The sequence below is a fragment of the Biomphalaria glabrata genome, chromosome 7 (assembly GCF_947242115.1).
Source record: "Biomphalaria glabrata chromosome 7, xgBioGlab47.1, whole genome shotgun sequence".
NCBI classification, from domain to species: Eukaryota; Metazoa; Mollusca; class Gastropoda; family Planorbidae; genus Biomphalaria; species Biomphalaria glabrata.
The window spans coordinates 38,422,143-38,445,432 of record NC_074717.1 but is presented as its reverse complement, the minus strand read 5'-3'; the positions used below and the strand labels follow the sequence as shown (position 1 = coordinate 38,445,432).

The following is a 23,290-nucleotide window of genomic DNA, read 5'->3' as shown; positions in this document are numbered from 1 at the left end:
ATTCCAGTCCTTGACTTTGCCATTGTAAACAAAAACAAAAAATGAACCAGCGTTGGGGAATTTAAAAATTATTATTCATTTCATCCTCTGTAATTCCTTGACACATGACACACACACACAAGCACACACACACACACACACACACACACACATGTAAAAGACAAGGTCGACGATAAATATTTGTATTAAAAAAAATAGTGCCTATTATCAATCAAGATTTGCCTGATTGGCTGGATAGATGTTCTGGTCAAAATATCAAACATGGGAAAAAATAATACTTGGAGAAGGAAGTTCATTATCTTCCACTGTGGAGGAAAATCCGAAACTTGTTAAACATCATTTTATATAGAAACATGATTTTAACTTCAAAAATTAAACTCTTCTGCTTCGAAAAGAAAAGTTTTATTGGTTTTTCACCTATTCAAGAAACTCCTTCACACCATTGGACAGTGGCTCATCAGACTTTGTACAGTGGCTCATCAGACTTTGGATCAGATCAGATTGAACTTCTGAAAATACCAAGATATTCTCCAACACCATTGAAACAATGTCTCTATAACCTTTCATGCAGTTGTTTGTCTTGTAGGCTTATCATGTCCAGGTGAACAACGTTGCTCCTTAAACAAAGTAGTACACAGTTCCTCCTTCGTGGTCCAAGATGTGCATTTTCTATGAACTAGAAGATGGATATGAATTCAAATCTTTGCTGGACCGCACACAAGGCAGGGGTAGGTAAGGTCTGTTGCTAAGTGGCCCGCTTTTTACGAATCGTATATCAAACCACTCTGTCTGTCTGTCCTACGCCCATTCTTGGATCATGTTGCATAATTATTCATTCGCATATACAAGAGATGAATCGATAAGTATTGTTATAAACTTGGAGGTGGCACAAATGGGGGTAGTGGTGTGTGTGTAGTCAGCCGACGCAAATCGCCCCAGGCCAGCGCTAGACGAGCGGTCAACCGTGACGAGTTACGTTTGTCAGCCGAGACGAGTGTCAACACGGCGGTTCGGGAAGGATCGACGACGGTCCGGGAAGGATCGACGTCGTGAACAGAGCTCAGGAGCGTCACGAGAGTTGTAGTCATCTGACCACCGTGAACCGTCTTGACTGCGACACCTCCGCTCTTATATAGGGTCCCTACTGGCCTTCTCGAACCGGACAGAACGCCGCTCGACGTTCAGCTCGCAGTCTACTTTTGTAGGCGTGGGTTCAGATCCCACTTCTGACACCAGTTGTTACGAATCTCACTATCCAGGCTCTCTGCACCATACACCACCAACTTAAAGAACTTGACAACTCAGGGCTCCAAAGTAACGTAACACTTTAATAGTTGAATAAACAACAGCCAATACTGTACAATTGGCAACACGTACACTGTACAAATATCTCTCCGATAACAGCGTTCCGCAATATCAACTCTTGCACTGGCCTCTCCGTCTCGTTCCGGGCTTGCACTGGGTTCAACAGTTCAGGACTGACTTCACACACTAGGCTCGTTGTATCGGACTCGATCGCAGACCAAGATCAAGACGCCAGCCGTCTCAACTGTACTTGACAGTACTCCGCACTGAACCGTCGTAATGCTCCGTACAGAACCACACCGCTGAACTGTGCTGTAGTCGACCGGACTGTAGTGAACCGGGCTCTGAACCCCTGCCGTGAACCGTCTTGACTGCGACACCTCCGCTCTTATATAGGGTCCCTACTGGCCTTCTCGAACCGGACAGAACGCCGCTCGACGTTTCTAGGTGGTCAGATGACTACAACTCTCGTGACGCTCCTGAGCTCTGTTCACGACGTCGATCCTTCCCGGACTGCCGTCGATCCTTCCCGAACCGCCGTGTTGACACTCGTCTCGGCTGACAGTCGTAACTCGTCACGGTTGACCGCTCGTCTAGCGCTGGCCTGGGGCGATTTGCGTCGGCTGACTACACACACACCACTACCCCCATTTGTGCCACCTCCAGGTTTATAACAGTATTAACCAATCGGTAAATTAATTACTGGTAGTTAATTATTTTTTATATCAACAAGGGAAATTAATCCTTCAGTATTCACATATACGGCTAAATATGTGGGATTGTGTACCTTAGATAATTCAACACTTTTTTCTCCCATAACCAATCTCGGATAAAGTGGAAACTTTAAACAATTGTTTATGTACCTAAGAAAACGTGAATCGATTTTAAAAATTAACCAATTAGTCTATTAATTCTTGGTAATTAATTATTTTGTTTGATATGGAATAAGGCTAATACCTTCCGCATTATTGAGAGATATAGTTTATATGTAATATTATATTTTGCTTGTTTTTATCTTCATTCATTGCTGAATGCTGTCCTCTGTGCCTCGTAGCTTGATATACCGACAGTCACAGCCAAACGGCTTGAGAAGCGACCAAGGGCAAGTAATTCCCACTCGTGGATGTCAGTGTCACATTCTTTAGGGGGGACAGTTTGAGAGTGTCTTTTGTCTTGTGAGCACTTCCCAGCACATAGGTCACCATAAAAAAAATCGTGAAAATGAAACCAAGAAGTAAACAAAATTATAATACATCGAGCATGACATCCCCTGCACTTCCGCCATGTTAGCCTATCGAAACGAGGGTATGTCTTCTGCTTGATATCGTCTGGCTAGCATACCTCTTCAATAGTTCAGAAATAGCTTCTCGTATTTCTCCAATGTGTTTATTTTGTTTTAAAAAAAAGGCCATCGATCCTTTTGTTTTGTTCTACACCAAGTGCCCCATACATATTTGATACTAAAGCATTAACAAACTTTTTCAGCGCATGCCAACTCCGAGGAGTGGAAGAAAGAAAAAGGAACTCATTATCATTCAAAACAAAATGGAATTGTTCTCATTGCTCTCCCTTACCACGCTCTGCTACTCAAGCTGACATGCGCACTAATTAGCAGGACTTACCACGTGTTCTCTGGTCAGGTTAAGTGTTTGACCAGCGGTCTTTTGACAACTTGGTAGATTGTAGGCAATGACTATACCTCTGAAATTATAATATATTCGTGAAAAAACATACAAAGATACTTGAAGTAGATAAAATGTTAGTCTTATTATTTACTTTATTATTACACTTTTTAAGTTGATATTCTGATATACTCATTTATTTTCTAATACCAGTATCTTGTGGATGGTCGTTGACTTAAAGTACCAAACTGCTGGTAGACAACTAAACTGCTGTAAGCGTACTATATTATTACTTGTAAAACTTATAATAACTTGAATAACTTCATTGTGAACAATATTATGAATAACTTTATTACAAAATAAACGAATTCAACTTAAGATGAAATGCAATAAATGTAGTATACTTGAGTAATAATCTAAAATAGTATTTTGAACAAAATCTAGCTCACTACAAAAACACGTCTTTTCACTCTTGCAATTCGGATTCATCTGTCTTACTTAAGACAAAGAAGAAAATAGCAATTGTCTTGCATTATTAACACTGCAGAGCTAACCTCTTTCCACCATCGCCATAAAAAAAAAATAAGGTTACAAAGACAGTTTATGTGGAAACACAAACTCAAAATCGGCCCCCGAAGTGGTTCGCCCAGGCAGGTTAAAAGGCAGGTTTCAATATTTTCAGAAAGAACATCAGAATGAAATTCTATCAAAGAAAAATTACAGATCTTGTGTGGTGCCCCCAGCGGTCAAGCAGACCAAAGGATAGGTGAAAGTGAATGTAAAGTTAAATGCGAACCTGGCCTAACTGATGTCTTATAATGAATATCTAATTGATTTAATTGTTTTGTAAAGAGTCTATCTCTTAATCAAATCCAAAAAAAAAAAGCAAAAAATATTTCCGTAAAAATAAAATAAAAAAATTCCTTAGTTAAGTGTTATATGACCACAGTGTTACTGCAGTCTTCGCGATAATATGAAAAACCTACTTATTAATTGTGTCCAACTTATTTACATACTAAATAGATTTTTTTCTCTTGAAAAAAGTAAACATTTTTTGGGGTAAATGTAGTACTTAGTAGGACAGAACTTACATAACGTAGCAATACAAATGTAGAAAAAAAAATATTTGTAACATAAAATGTAAAACCATTTGCATAAATGTGTTATAAATATGGTAAATGTCTATTTCCCCTACTAAAGAGTCTCATGTGTTTGATACTATTAAGAGTGAATAGTTGTAAAAGTGGTGTATTTTTATGAAAAAAAAAACTGCTTGCATAAGTGATTTAAAAAATTAGATTTTTCGCTTTTAGAAAAGAAAAAAGTAGCCGTTGCACCAGAACTTTGAATGGACTAAAATATTATGATGTCGGATTTTCACTATCTTTTCTAGTTTACGAGATCTAAACGGGACGGACGGACAGACGGACAGACATTTCACACAAAAACTAATAGCGTCTTTCCCCTTTTGGGGGCCGCTAAAAACACATTCACGCACTCCAGAATACCCGTGAAACATTCGTTGGTGTTGATTTTCTTTAATAGAAAGCCGGATTGAAGTTTAGTTTAGATGTTTTTTAGCGATTTGAGAACCTTCTTAAAAACAATTTTTCTTCTTCATCAAATCTGTATTCTGTATAGATAATATTTGTGTTGTCTACAAAAGTGATGTTCTGTGTATGACCTGCTGGCCACTTCCGGCCTGTGACGTTGTGCTATTCAACTCTTGATTTGTTCTCATACATTATCATTGATACAAAGTCATTGACACTTACATAGTCATTGACACTTACATAGTCATTGACACTTACAAAGTCATTGACACTTACATAGTCATTGACACTTACATAGCCATTGACACTTACATAGTCATTGACACTTACATAGTCATTGGCACTTACATAGTCATTGGCACTTACATAGTCATTGACTCTTACATAGTCATTGACACGTACATAGTTTTTGACACTTACATAGTCATTGACACGTACATAGTCATTGGCACTTAAATAGTCATTGACACGTACATAGTTATTGGCACTTACATAGTCATTGACTCTTACATAGTCATTGACACGTACATAGTATTTGACACTTACATAGTCATTGACACGTACATAGTCATTGACACTTACAGAGTCATTGACATTTACATAATCATTGACACTTATATAGTCATTGACACTTACATAGTCATTGTCACTTACATAGCCATTGACACTCACATAGTCATTGATATCTATTGGTAATAGCTGTATAGACGCAATTACTTTAATTTGCTGAATGTTTATAATGGCTGCCTGGTAATCTGGTAAGCGCTATAAAGATCAAATCAGGCGCCATTTCGCCCTCACTGGCATAGAGGTAGGTAGCTGGCAGCAGACGGCCTCTGAGACAGTTGGAGAGCACTTTCAAAGGCTGCGGGACACACATTTGAGACCCAAGAGAAAGCACATGTTGAAGACAAGCGCAGAAGACGATCTTAAAAAAAGATGGCCTGAGGACAACGTCACGAGATGCGGAAAAAATCTGCAAGCCGCAACTCATTCTTAATCTTCGGAATCGAAGATATTGCCATTATTATTATTATTATCTTGTGGTATGCTTTTTAGAATGTTCTATGTTCCCCATTTTAAATCCTGCCATTCAGGACGTTTGGAATAAGACGTAATAATCTCCATTTTAGTGTGGAGCGTCCGAAACTTATAAAAACGAACATCTAAAAGGGACGCTTACCAACAGTTCTTTGAAAGGAATATTGAAAATGCTCAATGTGTATCTTTCAGTTAGTGGCAAAGTATGTAGGTCACGGCTGGGTCACGGGAAAAAAACCTGCAACTATCTTCAATCTGCGAAGACAAGACCTTATCTTTATCATCAATATCTTTCAATATTCTATTAGCACATCCGACCTCATGTGAACTCTGACCCAAGTTCTTCTAAATATAGTTCAAAAGATGTACAGCTGTATGGCCGATGTTCTGAAAACTAAAAAACAATAAACTAATGAATAATTCAAACGCGTGTTGACATTGGATATCCCATGATTCCTTGCTATCACGTGCTTCCGTATTAGTGATCGTTGAGTGTACACAGCACAGTCGTAAGTTACGAAACTTCGGGCTAAGTGACACGGAGGGAGGGGGGAGGGATGAAAAGTGAGAGGGAAATAAACAGATAACGGGAAGACAATTTTAAAAGGCGGGAAGGGAGTTAACAAAAGTAAATAGATTATGATAAACAGTTTAGGAAGATAACCAGAGATGAGGAGAGAGAGAAAAAAAGATGAAGAAATCGATAGAGTTGTCTTATCATGGTAAAAACACTAAGCCAGAGACACAATTAAAAATCTGTATCTTGAACAGACTGTCTTCGGGAATTTCCGCACGAAGGTTAAACTCGTTAAAGACTTTAATAAATTAATATTCAGGAAAAGGTCCATGTTGTTTTTCTAATCTAACCTTCATTAGTTATCAACCGCTCTCTAAGTCGTTTAAGGTAACTTTTGTCTGTTTTTTTTTTATTTTTATAAAGTATTATTGTAACCCTGCCTTGCACCAGTGCTTGTGGTGCGCACTAGCGCACTGTTGAACGTAAACAGGAAGACACTAGAAGAGAGAGAATAACAGTGCATCGGGGACTGTCAAGAGTCTGAATGTTTGGAAAATAAGAAGCCATATTTTGTGCTGCCTGAAGGTTGTAGAAGGGACCTGGAGCAAAGCGGGGAAGGCTGTCGTTAGTCCACATTCGGGTTAAGCAGCTGGTATAGTTAGTTGCAAGACTCTGAGGAAGCTGAAGAATGTTTTGTGTTTGTCCTAGTGAATAAACACACGTATTTATTTCATGTTGAAATGCATTGAGTTGCCTACCTTAGAGTTACAACAGTATTCTTTTAGATCTTTCTAATTCTAATGTAACTTAATCCTCGGGTCGGACTGCAGTGTATTGTTATAATATTTTTTGTTATTATACTTTGAAACATCTTTTAAAATCAGCTTTAAGTGTATTGAATAACCAAAAAAAATATTTTAAAAGTCTACTATAAAAACTATGAAATTCAACCTCTCAGGTTCTCGAGTTCCGATACAAAATACAAAGTGGTAGTTATCAGATCAAGAAATAGTTTCCATTTCATCCAATATTGATGTATTTTACGTCTGATCCTCACTGTCCATATTTAACGAGATACTTAATATCAACATGACGTATGCGTTGGGTCTTACCAAACAGTCGGTGGAGATACAAATGTTGTAGGAATGGTTTCAACGGACTAGCGGTCATTAATTTTTTTGTTGTTGTTATTGAGTAAAGTTGGTTTGTGCTACTAACATAGATCTATATTTAAGAAGTCGTAATTGAAGTTAATATCGCATTTTAAAACTTTACTGTTAAAATATTCAAAGTACTGAGTACCACGAACTGCACACAAAAACAAAGAATAAAATCAACACTAGATTGTGCTAAATATTGTTCACACATAGGGACACTATTTATTTATAATGCAACTATCGATCTGTACGGGAAATAAAAACAATTTTAATGGATGACACAAGTGACGAATAACAAAATGAGAGATTTATGGATTATTACCGCTAGTTTGACTTCATTTAGATTTTAGAGAGTCAGGAAACGTAACTCTAGTTTGACGTCATGTTGGTAACGTTTCTCAGCCTCAGCGTGGCGACTGCGTGAAAACGTTCGTTAGAGGAAAACGAATAGACCAAGAGAGAAGAAAAATGGAACCGCCGTTGAAGTGCCAAAAGGAACAAAATTCGCGAACTGGGAGGGGATATTTGAAGAGAGCCTCAACAGTTTTGTTATAATCCACAAACCGTTCCCTAAGAGGCTGCTTGTATGGCGGACCCCGCTCTGCTGATATTGTATTGAGGTGTAAATGAAAGGGTCTCCTTGGTGTGCTTGGCCTTCAACCTCGCTTCTGTCCCGACTGCCTTCGGAAATAAACCTCCGAGGAAAAAAAAACAACAGGTGTAGCGAATTTATTTCTGCTTGGAATCCTTTCAGACAGAGCGACTATTTATGCATGCCGTAGAGAGAAGCTTCCTTTGACCTAGTTTGATGAGATTTTTTATGTAAAGATAGCGAATAAAAAAAAAAAAGAAAGAGAAATGGAGATTAAAAAAAAAACATGAAGAAATCAATAGATCTGATGACATATTCAAATCTGTAGAGTGGGGCTTGTATTCGAATCCTAAGATTTAAAGAGGGTCGTGGCTACGAAGACCCTTACCGAATGCCGCTGGCTAATTTGTTTGTTTGTTTTTACCGCATTCTTCCGTCTTGGACAGTAGGTTTCTTTTTGGACTGAAAGGTGTATTCCTTAGCCGTTGCAAGAGTTCTCACTTTAAAAAAATACCCAGCGTAGGCTAGAGGCCTTCTATCTTATTGACATTTGTTTATAAAATTAAGACAGGGCACACACAATCAACAAATACGACCGCATGAACTCAAAGACTTATTCAAACCCCAAATTTAAAAAAAAAATACAGCTTTACAAAAGTATTCGATCTTGTGATCTCTCTGTGAGGCAGCCAAAGATTTTTAAGCCCCAGCACTACACCCTATACCTCTTTGCAGTGCTTTTTTTTTGTAAAAAAAAAAATAAAAAAATAGGTGCCGGTACTCAGGGATGGATTGCTTACCTTTTAACGACTAATAAGCTAATAATAAACGTTAAAATACAAGAAAAGTCATAATTTGTCCCCACTTTGAAAAAGGTGACGGTACGCCGTACAGGTGCGTACCGTCACAAAAAATCACTGCCTCTTTGTACGAAATGAGTTCAATAATTAATGCCCAATATAAATTTTGTGTGTGTGTGTGTGTCCGGGCTTGATTGTTGAAAGGGCAAACACTAAATGTAAACAACATGTTCCACTGTAGATGACTAGGGAGTTATCAGATCAAGATCCTATTTCATTCTTGATCTATTTTATGTCTGATCCTCGCTGTCCTTATTTCACGAGATACTTAATATCATTCCTGTCACCGAACTGGATCTGATTAGTGACTAGATCTTGAATCTAAATTTAGATCTAAAACCAGGTCTAGACCTAGTTAGATCTGTGTCTAGTTTGTATGACAAATGACAATGGAGATATTAAGTCATTTGTAAACGATTGTAGCTTAAGGTAGGTCAAGAATTTTTTTTCGTGTTGCCAATTTATTAAATCTTGTTAGAAGAATAAATCTTTTTTAGTTTCTCTTTATTACATGTAACATGTTATTAATTTTGAATGTATGGATAAGGTTAACAATTATTTTTTTAAAAATATAAGTGTACTCTAAATGAATATATGGATATGCTGTGGCTAAGGTGTAAAGCACTTGGAACCGGAAGCGTTCGAATCCTGGTGAAGACTCTAGGTGGACCACTTCGGGGACCGATTTAGAGTTTGTGTTTCCACCCAAACTGTATTTGTAACCTTGCTTCCTATTGTCTTCTCTTCTTTTACTACTTTGATGGAGTTAGTTGTTTAAAGAACATATACTGGATCTTAAAACATAATGTTATATACGTAGAGTATGTATGCTTCAAATTTAAATTTAAAGTAAGAAACAATAATGGATGGGCCTAGAAAAATGAGTTCAATAAATTTTTCAGGACCAAACAAACGAAACAACTTTGGGGGACTACTATATATATATAAACTTTCAACAATTTGAATTAAAATGGGCATGATTTCGAAAAAAAAAAGAACTATTAATTCAAGGATTGTCTCCTATGTAATATGCAAGTTATTTAATTTCGAATCAAGAGACTACTGACGACAAAAAAAAAAGATGAAAAAAAAACTTACCCTGCAACTGTAGGAAATATCAGTAAATCTAAATCCTTATCTGCAAACTTGCCGCTGAGTGGATTGTCGGAGCCCACAAAATTAGCCTTCTGTGGCGCATTGACGATAAGATTGAGGCCCAGGCTGCTTGAGGTAGCCTTGTAACTCAGTACGACGTCTTTCTTGGGGCTTCGATACGTTCTGTAAGACTCGCTCCACTTTTGATACACCGAGTCTGGGAAGCTGGCGCCTTCAGAATGCAGGGAGATTTGCTGTGCGTCTGTTGGAGTTCTGAAGACGATTAGCAAGATGTAGAGGAAGCAAGAGAGCCGTGACCTGGTGCCAGCAGTGCGTAGCGCAGACATCTTTACAACGTGCCTGATCAGAATTCCCTTCGCTTTGATTTCTATAGGCATGGTAAACGCAAATCGAACAACGAGAAACAATAGATACTTTATCTTTCATTATAATTCACATTCCACACCAAATATATAACTTACAATATTGAAATAAATCAGTTTACCTTATATAGCAGTTTAAACGAAACAAACACATAGACACTAAATATTAAGAAACAAAAAATCCTAAACGGTGTCAATCCTATGTAAACGCCAGCGTATGTACACAACACTGAACAGGTCTTGAGCTAATTCTGCTCAAAATAACACTATCCTATTACATAAAGTAAGAACCAAAGTAATTCGATCTCTCCAGCCCCTAAGTCGTTGTTCTCTCCCCTACACATTTCTGCTGTTTGTTAGACAAAAGTGGCTCTACTAAATATTTGATACATCTCTGAAATAAAAACACTTGCGCGTGAAAGAAAATATTCACATCTCTCTTGGCATTGAGAGAGAAAAACCTCGTCACGTGGTGGCGGAATGAATATTGCATTCTCTCTTTTGAAATATCACCGTTGGTGTTAAGTTGCTCCGTCGCTATGTTCGCGGGGCCTGTGTGGAAACAGATCGATTGGTCATCCAAAATAGAAACTTGTTCAAACTAGAACTTAACTTGCCAGAGTAATTATAACTTACCGTCTTGAAGGACAGGTAATTTCTGATGTATACAGATTTTAACAAACAATGTTTGTGTTCGTTTGGACAGATATAATTGGAGTGAGCCAACGTCTACGTTGTAATTCAAATGGGGATCATAAAAAAATCAAACTTTGGTGTCAGGAAAAATTGGAGCAGATAACAAAACAAAAAGTCATATCTAAGGAGAGAAACCGGTGTGTGCGTGTGGGGGGGGGGGGAGAGGGGAGACTATACAAATGAATGATCGTAGGTCCAACCACATTATAAATAGCATCCAATGGCCAACTCCTTACTTTATAGTGTATACAAGTCCAGGTCATTCAAACCGATAGCTAAAAACAGATCTCTTAAACTTTAGTTAAAAAAAACAACAACAAAACCAGTATTAAGGAGACATTTCCCCTCAAGCTTCTTTTTTTTTTTCTCAGACGAGCTCTATCTCATTTGAAATAGTCAGTCCGATTGACCCCTAGTTACTAATTGAAAAGTCCATTACGCCCAGGCTATGTGTATGGTGGATGTGACTCAATGGTGCCAAAATTACTCCCGCGGGCCTTATTCGGCTCGTGACGCGGTGCTCTCTGGCCTCTCGAAACTTCTGTCCATAGTGTATAAGGAAGTCGCAAAGGCCTCAGTATTAGGGGCCTCAGTCGTAGAGGCCTGAGTTCTAATGAACTTGGAACGGACCACGACAAACAAGGCCGTGAATTTAGAAGGACCCCCAAGGCCGAAAAATGTTCGACAACCGTGATCTAAATCCACTTGTTTGTATTTGCTTGGAGGTTTTCCTTCAGTGCTACGCTTAGTAAACATGGCGAGGACTTATATCAATTAAGTTAATTATAGTAATTTGTTTAAACTTTTTTTTTAATCCGATTTATTTTCGAAAGACAAACCCATTCATCGGTAAAATACAGAAAGAAAGAAAAAAAAATGTAAAGCGATATGGAGAAATTTTTGGATCGATAATGAAACTAAAGAAGAAACGTAAGAAATGAAAAAGAAGAAAAAACTTCGGAGAGAAAACAAGGTCAAGGACACTAAAGTGATAGGTCATGAATGTGACCTACAGTAACAGCCATGACGTGGTGTTACGGGTGAAAGAAGCTGAGACATTCCCAATGCGTTCCTTGTCAATCCAATCATCACGGCGTTGTCCAGCATGGCAAGGAGATCATCAGGAACATTCATCGTCCATTCTATGTACAGTGGCGTAGCTAGGGTGAGGGGAGGAGGGGTCCAAAATTAAAAAAATCCACGTGGGCCCCCACTGAGGGATCCCCCAAAATGAATGTCCCAAATGTGTTTTTACATTCAATATTACACCATTATCTCATGTCATGATGTTGAATGTCAAAATGATGAGGCCCCTAAAGCCACCTCGGGCACCAAAATCCCTAGTTACGTCACTGTCTATGTGTCTGTAATAATTAGTAATATGTAAATTACTGATGCCTATGGATTGGAGGCGCGGTGACTAAGTAATAACGCGCTTGGCTTATGAACAGGGGTTCCGGGTTCGAATCCTAGTGAAAACTGGCATTTATAATTTCAGGAAATTTTAGGGCCTCCGAGTCCATTCAGCTCTAATACCCATTGGACATTAGTTGGAGAAAAGTAAAGGCAAATGGTTGTTGTGCTGGCTACATGACACCATCGTTGGTCAAAGAAACAGATGACCTTTACATCTTCAGCCCTATGTGCAATGTCTGAAAGGGGGAACATAACCTATATCGACCCACTCTGTCTGTCTGTCTGTCTGTCTGGTAAAATGTTTCTACACGTTATTTCTCACACACCCAATCTCGGATCAAGCTGAAATTTTGCACAATATTTTCTTTTACATGCCAACACAGGAATCAGTTTAAAAAATTAACTAATTAGTTTATTAACTATTAGTAATTAATTATTTTGTTTGGTATCTCGAACAAGTGAAAGAAAATTTACTAGACTAAGATGGTATAAGTTGAATTACTCCCCTTTATTTTTTGTAGAATAAAAATGTGTAAATACAAAACATTTCCATAACCAGCTCCATGGCACAGTGGTAACGTACTGGCTTGAAGCGGCTGATGAGGAGTTCGACTTTTAATCGCTCATTTTATTTTTTAAATAATTATATTTAAAAAGCGATCACCCAGATAACCCTTCTTTCTTACCTCTACCTTTTTCTACCCCTTTTCAACTGGTCCAGACCAGTGATAGGTTCAAAGCGTATTGAGAAAGCTTAAAGCTAGGAATTACCGCGAAAAAAAAATGGTACAAATGTTTCTAATCGCACAGATTTATTGTTGTTCGTTTAGATCTATTATAAAATTTAATGACATGACTGATCCAAACTAATTGATACAACTACACTTAATAAAAGCTTTGTTGTTGTGTTTTTTTTTTGTGTGTTTTGTTTTTCAGTACTTTTTTTTTCATTTTGCTTGTTAATAATAATAATAATAGGTGCATCTTGTCAGACAAACCTGTGTCATGGAGTGACAACCCGAAGAGCAATTTTGAAACATATATTTTTTTTGTTACAAAGCTTATATTGACTCATTCCGTCTGTCTGGTACAAAGCTTATATTAACTCACTCCGTCTGTCTGTTTGGTACAAAGCTTATATTAACTCACTCCATCCGTCTGTTTGGTACAAAGCTTATATTAACTCACTCCGTCTGTCTGTCTGGTACAAAGCTTATATTAACTCACTCCGTCTGTTTGATACAAAGCTTATATTAACTCACTCCGTCCGTCTGTTTGGTACAAAGCTTATATTAACTCACTCCGTCTGTCTGGTACAAAGCTTATATTAACTCACTCCGTCTGTTTGGTACAAAGCGTATATTAACTCACTCCGTCTGTCTGGTACAAAGCTTATATTAACTCACTCCGTCTGTCGGTTTGGTACAAAGCTTATATTAACTCACTCCGTCTGTCTGTTTGGTACAAAGCTTATATTAACTCACTCCGTCTGTCTGTCTGGTACAAAGCTTATATTAACTCACTCTGTCTGTCTGGTTATCTGATACGTTTTTTCTCCCACTTTCCATTCATGGATAGAGTTAAAATTTGGCACAATTATTCATACGTGAATAAGATAACATAAGATTGTTAAGATCATTTTTATTGGTTCAATGAAATGGAAATTCAGTTTGACAACTATTGACCACAATTGAAAAATTAACTAATATGTTAATCAATAAGTGATAATTAATTTTTTTTCATTAGAAAAGAGGAGTTAAACCTTGCATTATTGAGGGATATGGCAGTAATTTTGTGGTTCTATTTTTATATTTTGGTTTAGATATTATTATATTAATGTCAATTATATTTAAAGAAAGTAATGTCATAACCCAAATACAGTCTTTAACACTGGCTAGTACACCAGTAATCCGTTTTGACCTCAACAAAAATAAATATTCTTTAAATTTTAATGTCAAAATCGTCTACATATTTCTTCAATGCACTACCACGACATTTGATTTTGAGCGGCCCCCGAAAGGGGAGAAGACGCCATCAGTTTTGTGTGATCTAGACTTAGATCTATTTCTAGATCTAGACATGGATGCAGTTCTAGACATAGACTTAGATCTTGAATCTAAATTTAGATCTAAAACTAGGTCTAGAGTCTAGACCTAGCTAGATCTGTGTCTAGTTTGGATGACAAATGACAATGGAGATATTAATTTTTATTTGCGAAGGGAGAGTCTTGCTTGACTAGTAATTTGTATACATCTGTACTCTGTAGCTAGCTCACTACCTAGAGTGCTAAAGGCCAAGAATTTATTTTTTCGTGTTGTCAATTTATCTAATTTTGTAAGAAGAATAAATCTTTTTAGTTTCTCTTTATTACATGTAACATGTTATTAATTTTGAATGTATTGATATAGTTAATAATTATTATTTTTTAAAATATAGGTGTACGCTAAATGAATATATGGATATGCTGTAGTTGAGGGGTAAAGCACTTGGAACAGCAGACTTAGAAATTTTATTAGAATGTGAAAAACCAGACATAATTGCAGGCACAGAAACTTGGCTACATCCTGAAATTTATAATGCAGAAATTTTCAATAGTAATTATGAAATTTTTAGAAAAGATAGGGCTGATAATCATGGAGGAGTTCTTTTAGCAATAAAAAACACTCTTATAGCAGAAGAAATTACCTTACCTAACTCAAAAAATATAGAATCAACATTTTGTAAAATTAATACCACCTCAACATCCCTAATAATAGGCAGCATTTACAGACCACCAAATTCTAGTTTAGAATACATGCAGGAACTATGTAATCAGATTACTACACTTAAAGAGACAAATAAAAATGCAGTTTTTTGGATTATGGGTGATTTCAACCTACCCGATATAAATTGGAAAACACTGACCATAGATAAACACCAAAACCTTAAGGACATAAATGAGCTTTTCATAGAAACTTTACACAACCTAAGTTTAGATCAAATCATTAAAAAGCCAACTAGATTAAACAACACATTAGATCTCTTCTTAACCAACAGACCTGGATTAGTAGTTGATTATGATATTATCCCTGGTCTATCAGACCATGAGATCATAAAAATACACAGTCAGATAAAAGCAGTAGCCAATACAAAACCCAAAAGAAAAATATTACTCTGGAATAAATGTAACCTAACACAACTACACCAAGCTGCATTAAACTTTCAACAAACATTCTTATTAGAAAAAGACATTAACCAACCAGTCTATGACCTCTGGAATTTCATTAAAAACCATCTTAAAAGCATTATAGAAAATCATATACCAACTATATACATATCAAACAAAATAAATAAATGCTGGTTTAATAATAGACTAAAGAAGCTTTGTAAACAGAAGGAAAACCTATATAGAAAATTTAAAGAAACTAATGCAGAAAGAGTTTACAAAAAGTATAAAAAAATTAAACACTTAACCCAAAAAGTAAGCAGACAGCTGCAGAGTGAATACATAAACAATGTAATATCTAAAGATAACAACAAAAACCTATGGTCATACATTAAGTCTAAGAAAATGGAAACAACAGGCGTAGCGCCATTAAAAGATGAACATAACATAATACATAATGATAATGAAACTAAAGCAAACATCCTAAACAAATACTTTGCATCAGCATTCTCAGCCCCAGGAGACAAAGACATATTACTGAATTTGAACCAAGTAGACAACATAGAAGATATAGTAGTACAAGAAAATGGAATTCAAAAACTATTAGCCAACACCAAACCAAATAAAGCTTCTGGCTTCACTTAACCAGGGCAGAGTACCAAAGGACTGGAAAGAAGCTAATGTCACCCCCCTATTTAAAAAAGGAGAAAAATCTGACCCAGGAAACTACAGACCAGTATCACTTACCAGCATCACATGTAAAATCCTAGAACACGTAATATGTAGCAACATCATAAACCACTTAGACAAACATAATGTCCTCACACCATACCAACATGGCTTTAGGAAATATAGATCATGTGAAACACAACTAATAGGACTAATTGATGATTTCTCAAAAGGTTTAGATAATAGTGAACAAATAGATGCTATCTTACTAGATTTTTCTAAGGCTTTTGACAAAGTTCACCACCATAGTTTGCTTAAAAAATTAAAATATTTCGGCATTAATGGTCCACTGCATCAGTGGATTAAAGACTTTCTGATAGGGAGAGAACAAACTGTAATAATAAATGGCTCTAAATCAACACCGATAAGAGTAAACTCAGGTGTACCTCAAGGAACAGTCTTGGGTCCACTACTATTTTTAATTTACATAAATGATTTACCAAATTGTATTACTTCAGGAACAAAAGTCAGATTATTTGCAGACGATTGCATAATATATAGAACAATAAAAACAACACAAGACACAGATATTTTACAAAGAGAATTAGATGAATTACAGAAATGGGAATCAAATTGGAGCATGTCTTTCCACCCAGAAAAATGTCAGTTGTTAAGAGTAACAAAAAAACTAAAACAAATTAATTCCACTTATCTTATTCATGGCAAACCAGTAACACAGACTAAAAACGCAAAATACCTAGGTGTTATAATAAATGAAAAACTGTCATGGAATCCACATATTGATGAAACTACAAAAAAATCAAACAAAGCATTAGGATTTATTAAAATAAATTTCTATAAATCAAATAAGAACATAAAACTAAAATGTTATTTAACCTTGGTTAGGCCAATAATAGAATATGCATCCTCTGTTTGGGACCCCTCAACTCAAGAAAACATTAAGAAACTAGAACAGACACAAAATAGAGCAGTGCGATTCATAACAAACGAATATTCACATTTGACTAGAGTAACACCTTTAGTAAAATCACTAAATTTAGAAAGCCTTCAGGACAGAAAGCTCAAAAGTAAAGTAGCAATCATACATAAAACACTGAACCATAATCTTCAAATACAAAAACAAAGTTTAATAAAATACTCTGAAAGACACAAAGATAAAGGCACATTCCTCGTCCCATATGCTAGGACAAATTTGTACAAATACTCCTTCTTCCCTAGTGCTATTAGAGCATGGAATGGGTTGCCTGAGCTAGCCAGGAAAACCAGTGACTTGGCAGAATTTAAGTCATTGGTTAATATGCATGACTAAATGCATGACGCGTAAGACGTAATCATCTTCTTTTTTGAAGTAACGTCTGTATTATATAAGATAAGATAAGATAAGATAAGAACTGGAAGTCCCGTGTTCGAATCCTGGTGAAGACTCTAGGTGGACCACTTCGGGGACCGATTTTGAGTTTGTGTTTCCACACAAACTGTCTTTGTAACCTTGTTTAAGATTGGCATTGCTAGTTTCTGGTTAGCACACTTTTTTTTTCCTTTGGTGTCTGCAGTTTTGAAAATTTTAGTTATTTAGAGATTGTCCTCAAAGACTAGAGTGCACACTGTAACCATAATCGTCAGATAAAATTAAAGCAGCTAACTGATTTATCTAATCTCTCAAAGATCACAGTTATGGTCGATGTTCGTAAGGTCCAGCTGTTAGTTTACATCAGCTATTACCACGAGGATTGTGAAGTCGTTAAACTGGTTGGTCCAAAGGTCAAAGGTCGAGATCTATAAATATTTGTAATTCAGGAAGTAGGAACTATTGGTACGTGGGAGGTGAGGTACTCGGGCTATTTATGGTGCTCCAAAAGTGTATATTTTTGTTTTTGAATTAATCATGCTTATATTATGCACATGCATATAAACTATTTTAGAAACGTGACGAAAAAAGCAGTTCGTGTTAGACAATGATATATCTCATTACTTTTACATATCATCCACCGTCGTGAGTCCATGTTGTTATCTTCTTCATTGTGTTTGAAAAACTTTGATCCATGCAAAGACATAAATAGTCTGAACAAAAAGCTAGCCTTTTTGGTTCTAAAATTAGGTATGTATGTTTTGTGCACATACGTACAAAACATTTTTTTTAGAACAAATAAAAAAAAAATAATTATGATATTATTCATTAGTTGTATAGATGATATGCATTTGTACAACCTAACCAAAAAAAAAAGTGAAAAACAAAACATGGACATCGAACATCATTTTGACAAAGCTTATGTCAACTATATCTAAGACAATCTAAGACAGTCTAACACAATCTAAGACAGTCTAAGACAATCTAAGACAGTCTAAGACAGTCTAAGACAATCTAAGACAGTCTAAGACAATCTAAGATAATCTAAGACAGTCTAAGACAGTCTAAGACAGTCAGTCTAAGACAGTCTAAGACAGTCTAAGACAGTCAGTCTAAGACAGTCAGTCTAAGACAGTCTAAGACAGTCTAAGACAGTCTAAGACAGTCAGTCTAAGACAGTCTAAGACAGTCTAAGACAGTCTAAGACAGTCTAAGACCATCTAAGACAGTCTAACACAATCTAAGACAGTCTACGTGCATTCTCTCATACGTGTTTTTCTTACACTTCCCATTCTCAGATCAAACAGAAACTGCACACAAAGATTCATAAGTCGAAGACAAAACATAAATCAATATAAACAAGGTTACAAAAGACAGTTTGTGTGGAAACACAAACTCAAAATCGGCCACCGAAGTGGTTAACCCAGGCAGGCTTCAATATTTTCAGAAAGAACATCCGAATGAAATTATATCAAAGACAATTGAGAGATAAGAATGGAGAAAGAAGGTTAACAGATCTTGTGTAGTGCCCCAACGGTCCCGCAGATCAAAGGATAGCTGAAAGTGAATGTAAAGCTAGATGTGAACCTGGCCTAACTAGTTCCCCTTTCAGACCTTGTGGTCTATAGGGCAGATGATGTAAAGTTCATCTGTTTTGTGGCTTCTGTTAACGAGGGTGTTATGTAGCCAGCACAACGACCAACCGCCGTTACTCTTCCCCAACTTATGTCAGGTACCCATTAGAGCTGAGTGGACTAAGAGGCGCCCAAAGATTCCAAAGTTGAAAATCCCAGTCTTCACCAGGATTCGAACCCGGGATCCCCGGTTCGGAAGCCAAGCGCTTTACCGCTCAGCCACCGCGCATCCCCTGGCCTAACTGATGTCTTATAATTGATCTAATTGTTTTGAAAAGGCTCAATATCTTATTCGAATCCTAAAAAAAAAATAAAAAAATAAAAATTCCGCAACAAAACAATGTTCACAAAAATGAAGTTTACAAGATTACTATTCTTTTTAAATTAGGTCTAACTTGTAATGCATACTAATTAGCTTTTTCTCATAAAAAAAACTGCTTGCATAACTGATTTTAAAAATTAGATTTTTCGCTTTCTGAAAAAAAAAGTAGCCGTTGCATCAGAACTTTGAATGGTCTAAAATATTGTGCTGTCCGATTTTCAATATCTTTTCTAGTTTACGAGATCTAAACGGGACAGACGGACAGACGGACAGACATTTCGCACAAAACTAATAGCGTCTTTTCCCCTTTCGGGGGCCGCCAATAAATTACTCAATAAATTAGTGTTAATTATTATTAATTAATTTTGCTTTATATAAGAAAAAGCGAAGATAAACTTTGCATATATGTATAAGGCAATGATTGTTCAGTGCTTTTCCTATGTACTTTTATTTAAGTACTTTTTAAAAAATATTTAACTTTTTCTGCAACAAAGTTCCGTAATTACAGTAATGGTCTGTTATTGTTAAATAAGCTACCACTGTTGTAAGTGATGGAGATTTTTTTGTTATTGTTATGTGTAAGTAAGTACAACTGACCCATAGGGCCGCCTACCAGTATTAATGTAACATAACTCTTTTTTAAATGTTCTTTGCTATAGGACAAAAAGAAAGCTTTTCTTTTTTATCTGGCTTTCTTAAAAGTGTTGCATATATTACTGTCTAGGCGGCTTACTGAGTGGGCTAGTTGTACAGCTTGCAAGCTAACAAGCACATTAAATATTATAGGAGATTGGTTTCCTTATATAAGGCCTCTTTCTCTCTCTCTCTCTCTCTTTTCTCTATCTGTCTGTCTCTCTCTCTCTCTCTTTGTCTCTCTCTTTCTTTATCTTTTTCTTTCCCGCCCTCTGTTTTTCTCTCTCCCACTGTATCTCTCTCATTCTTTCTCTCTTTTTTCTCTCTGTCTCTCTCTTTCTGTCTCTCTCTCTCTCTCTGTGTCTCTCTGTGTCTCTCTCTGTCTCAGGTAATCTCGCTCTTTCTCTGTTGCTCTCTCTCTCTCTCTTATATTAATCCTCTATAAAAAGCCAGTAATGCTAGATACTAATGGGTTCTATTTCACGTCTGCTCGAGCTAATTATGCATTCCGCAGACGTTTCTCCATTACGGACATTATTAAAGTCATACCACATCTATATTTAGGGATAAAGTGAGACCTGGGATTAATTATGAACAGGTTTCTGGATGTTTAATTATGGCCAGGCGGAAGGGGGGGGAGAGACTTACTGAGGATAAGAGAGAACTAAAGTTTAGAGATCTTGACATAAAAGACGTGATATTTTGAGTCAGTGGTTCTCAATCAAAAGAACAGAGATCATAGAGCTCAAGAATATGTCTGCTGATATGTGAGTGTTATGCTATTAAAATTTAAATACCACTAGCTCGTATGAGTCCTACTCATTTCATGTGTCAATCTAGTCATGTATGTTACTCAACTTTTACAGCTCTGCTAAGTCGTTGGTTTTTCTAGATGACTCATGCAGCCTATTCCATTTTCTAATGACACTAGGGAGGAAGGAACACTTGTACGAATTTGTTCTAGCATATAGAATAAGAAATCTTTGTGTCTTTCTTGGTATTTCATTCTACAAAAGTAGACATGGATACTGAAAGCAAGAACTATACCAAAATAGACATGGATACTGAAAGACAAGAACTATACCAAAGTAGACATGGATACTGAAAGACAAGAACTATACCAAAATAGACATGGATACTGAAAGACAAGAACTATACCAAAATAGACATGGATACTGAAAGACAAAGAACTATACCAAAATAGACATGGATACTGAAAGACAAAGAACTATACCAAAGTAGACATGGATACTGAAAGACAAAGAACTATACCAAAGTAGACATGGATACTGAAAGACAAGAACTATACAAAAGTAGACATGGATACTGAAAGACAAAGAACTATACCAAAGTAGACATGGATACTGAAAGACAAAGAACTATACCAAAGTAGACATGGATACTGAAGACAAAGAACTATACCAAAGTAGGCAAGGATACTGAAAGACAAAGAAATATACCAAAGTAGACATGGATACTGAAAGACAAAGAACTATACCAAAGTAGACATGGATACTGAAAGACAAAGAACTATACCAAAATATACATGGATACTGAAAGACAAAGAACTATACCAAAGTAGACCAGAATAGTTAAAGACAGGAAGTGTCCTAGAGCCAGACTTCAAGAAACAAGATTGAAGCAGATTAAGTGTATGCCATAACTGAGTAACTCGACGTCTGCTGCTGAATACTGAAACACCTTTGTAATGTGTATAGGTAGGGTTAATGAGCGCCCTACTTGACATTTATTGTTTAGGCAGCTCGAGGTTGAAACAAAACCTGTCTTCTGGGTTGCATTCATATCCGGCTTCAGAAAAACAGTCCCGTGTTAAGACGTGTGGCGGTGGAAGAACAGGTCTGAGAGACAGGATGACAGCCATGAGACAGAGAGAGAGAGAGGAGAGAGAGAGAGAGAGAGAGAGAGAAACGGATAGTAGCGAAGAAATGGATGAGTGAAAGAGAGGGGAACAAAGGCATACACAATAACAAGAGAAAATGCGAAAGAAACACATGACAAAGAGACAGGTGAAACTTGATCACAGAAAGAGAAACAAAGAGAGAAAAAAATAACAATTATATATATAAAGAGAGAGAGAGAGAGAGAGATTGAAATCGAGAGTGAAGTGAAAGAGATTAAGAGAGAAAAAAATGAAAGAGGAAGAAAGAGAGAATGAGAATAGGACGTTGGAGAGACAGAGAGAGATAACAAGAGTGTATAGGCCTGTTGCTGTTGACGGTGGTTGACTTACTGCACCAAACCACTGACAGACAACTAAACCACTGACAGACAACCAAACCACTGGCAGACAACCAAACCACTGGCAGACAACCAAACCACTGGCAGACAACCAAACCACTGGCAGACAACCAAACCACTGGCAGACAACTAAACCACTGGCAGACAACCAAACCACTGGCAGACAACTAAACCACTGGCAGACAACCAAACCACTGGCAGACAACCAAACCACTGGCAGACAACCAAACCACTGGCAGACAAACAAACCACTGGCAGACAACTAAACCACTGGCAGACAACCAAACCACTGGCAGACAACCAAACCACTGGCAGACAACCAAACCACTGGCAGACAACCAAACCACTGGCAGACAACCAAACCACTGGCAGACAACCAAACCACTGGCAGACAAACAAACCACTGGCAGACAACTAAACCACTGGCAGACAACCAAACCACTGGCAGACAACCAAACCACTGGCAGACAACTAAACCACTGGCAGACAACCAAACCACTGGCAGACAACTAAACCACTGTCGGCGTATTACATTATAACGTGTAACACTTGAAATAACTTCGATTGTGAACAAAACTAAATAGAACTCTTACTGCAATATAAACAAATTCAACTTGAAGCAATGCAATCAATAGAGTAGGCATCAGTAGTAATATAGAATGGTATTTAAGATAAAATCTAACTCACTAGAATAAAACGTCTCTCCTACCTAATACTGACGACAGTTCCTCTTATCTAGCATCATTCACAACCAATCGTTAACTTCGTCCCTCCGTCACCATAGAAAAACACACACACACACTATATATATAACACATATAAAGGCAAGTAGAGCGACTATTTGATTACATTATCTATGACTAAATTGAGGTGTTTTATACTTGTGAAATGAAATAAGATGATTACTGGTAATCTCATGAACTTTTGATATACTTTAACAAATCAACTTTTTAGGTGTAATTTCCTGTTAGTCACTAAATAGCAAGTCTTATAGCAAAATGTCTGCAAGAGTATAACAAAGA

General features: G+C 36.8%; 1 protein-coding gene across 3 annotated transcripts in view; it reads right to left on the bottom strand.

The window, feature by feature from the left end:
* The window catches only part of LOC106069564 (uncharacterized), a 47,276-nt gene extending 36,303 nt beyond the window's left edge, over positions 1-10,973 (bottom strand). For all 3 annotated transcript variants that reach the window (XM_056036951.1, XM_056036952.1, XM_056036953.1), the window contains exons 1-2: positions 9,746-10,973; positions 2,928-3,006 (exon numbers count right to left, since the gene is read on the bottom strand). In XM_056036951.1, the coding sequence (XP_055892926.1) occupies positions 2,928-3,006; positions 9,746-10,140 (474 nt within the window). In that variant the 5' untranslated portion in view covers positions 10,141-10,973. The remainder of the gene's footprint in view (positions 1-2,927; positions 3,007-9,745) is intronic.
* Positions 10,974-23,290: the final 12,317 nt, after the last annotated feature.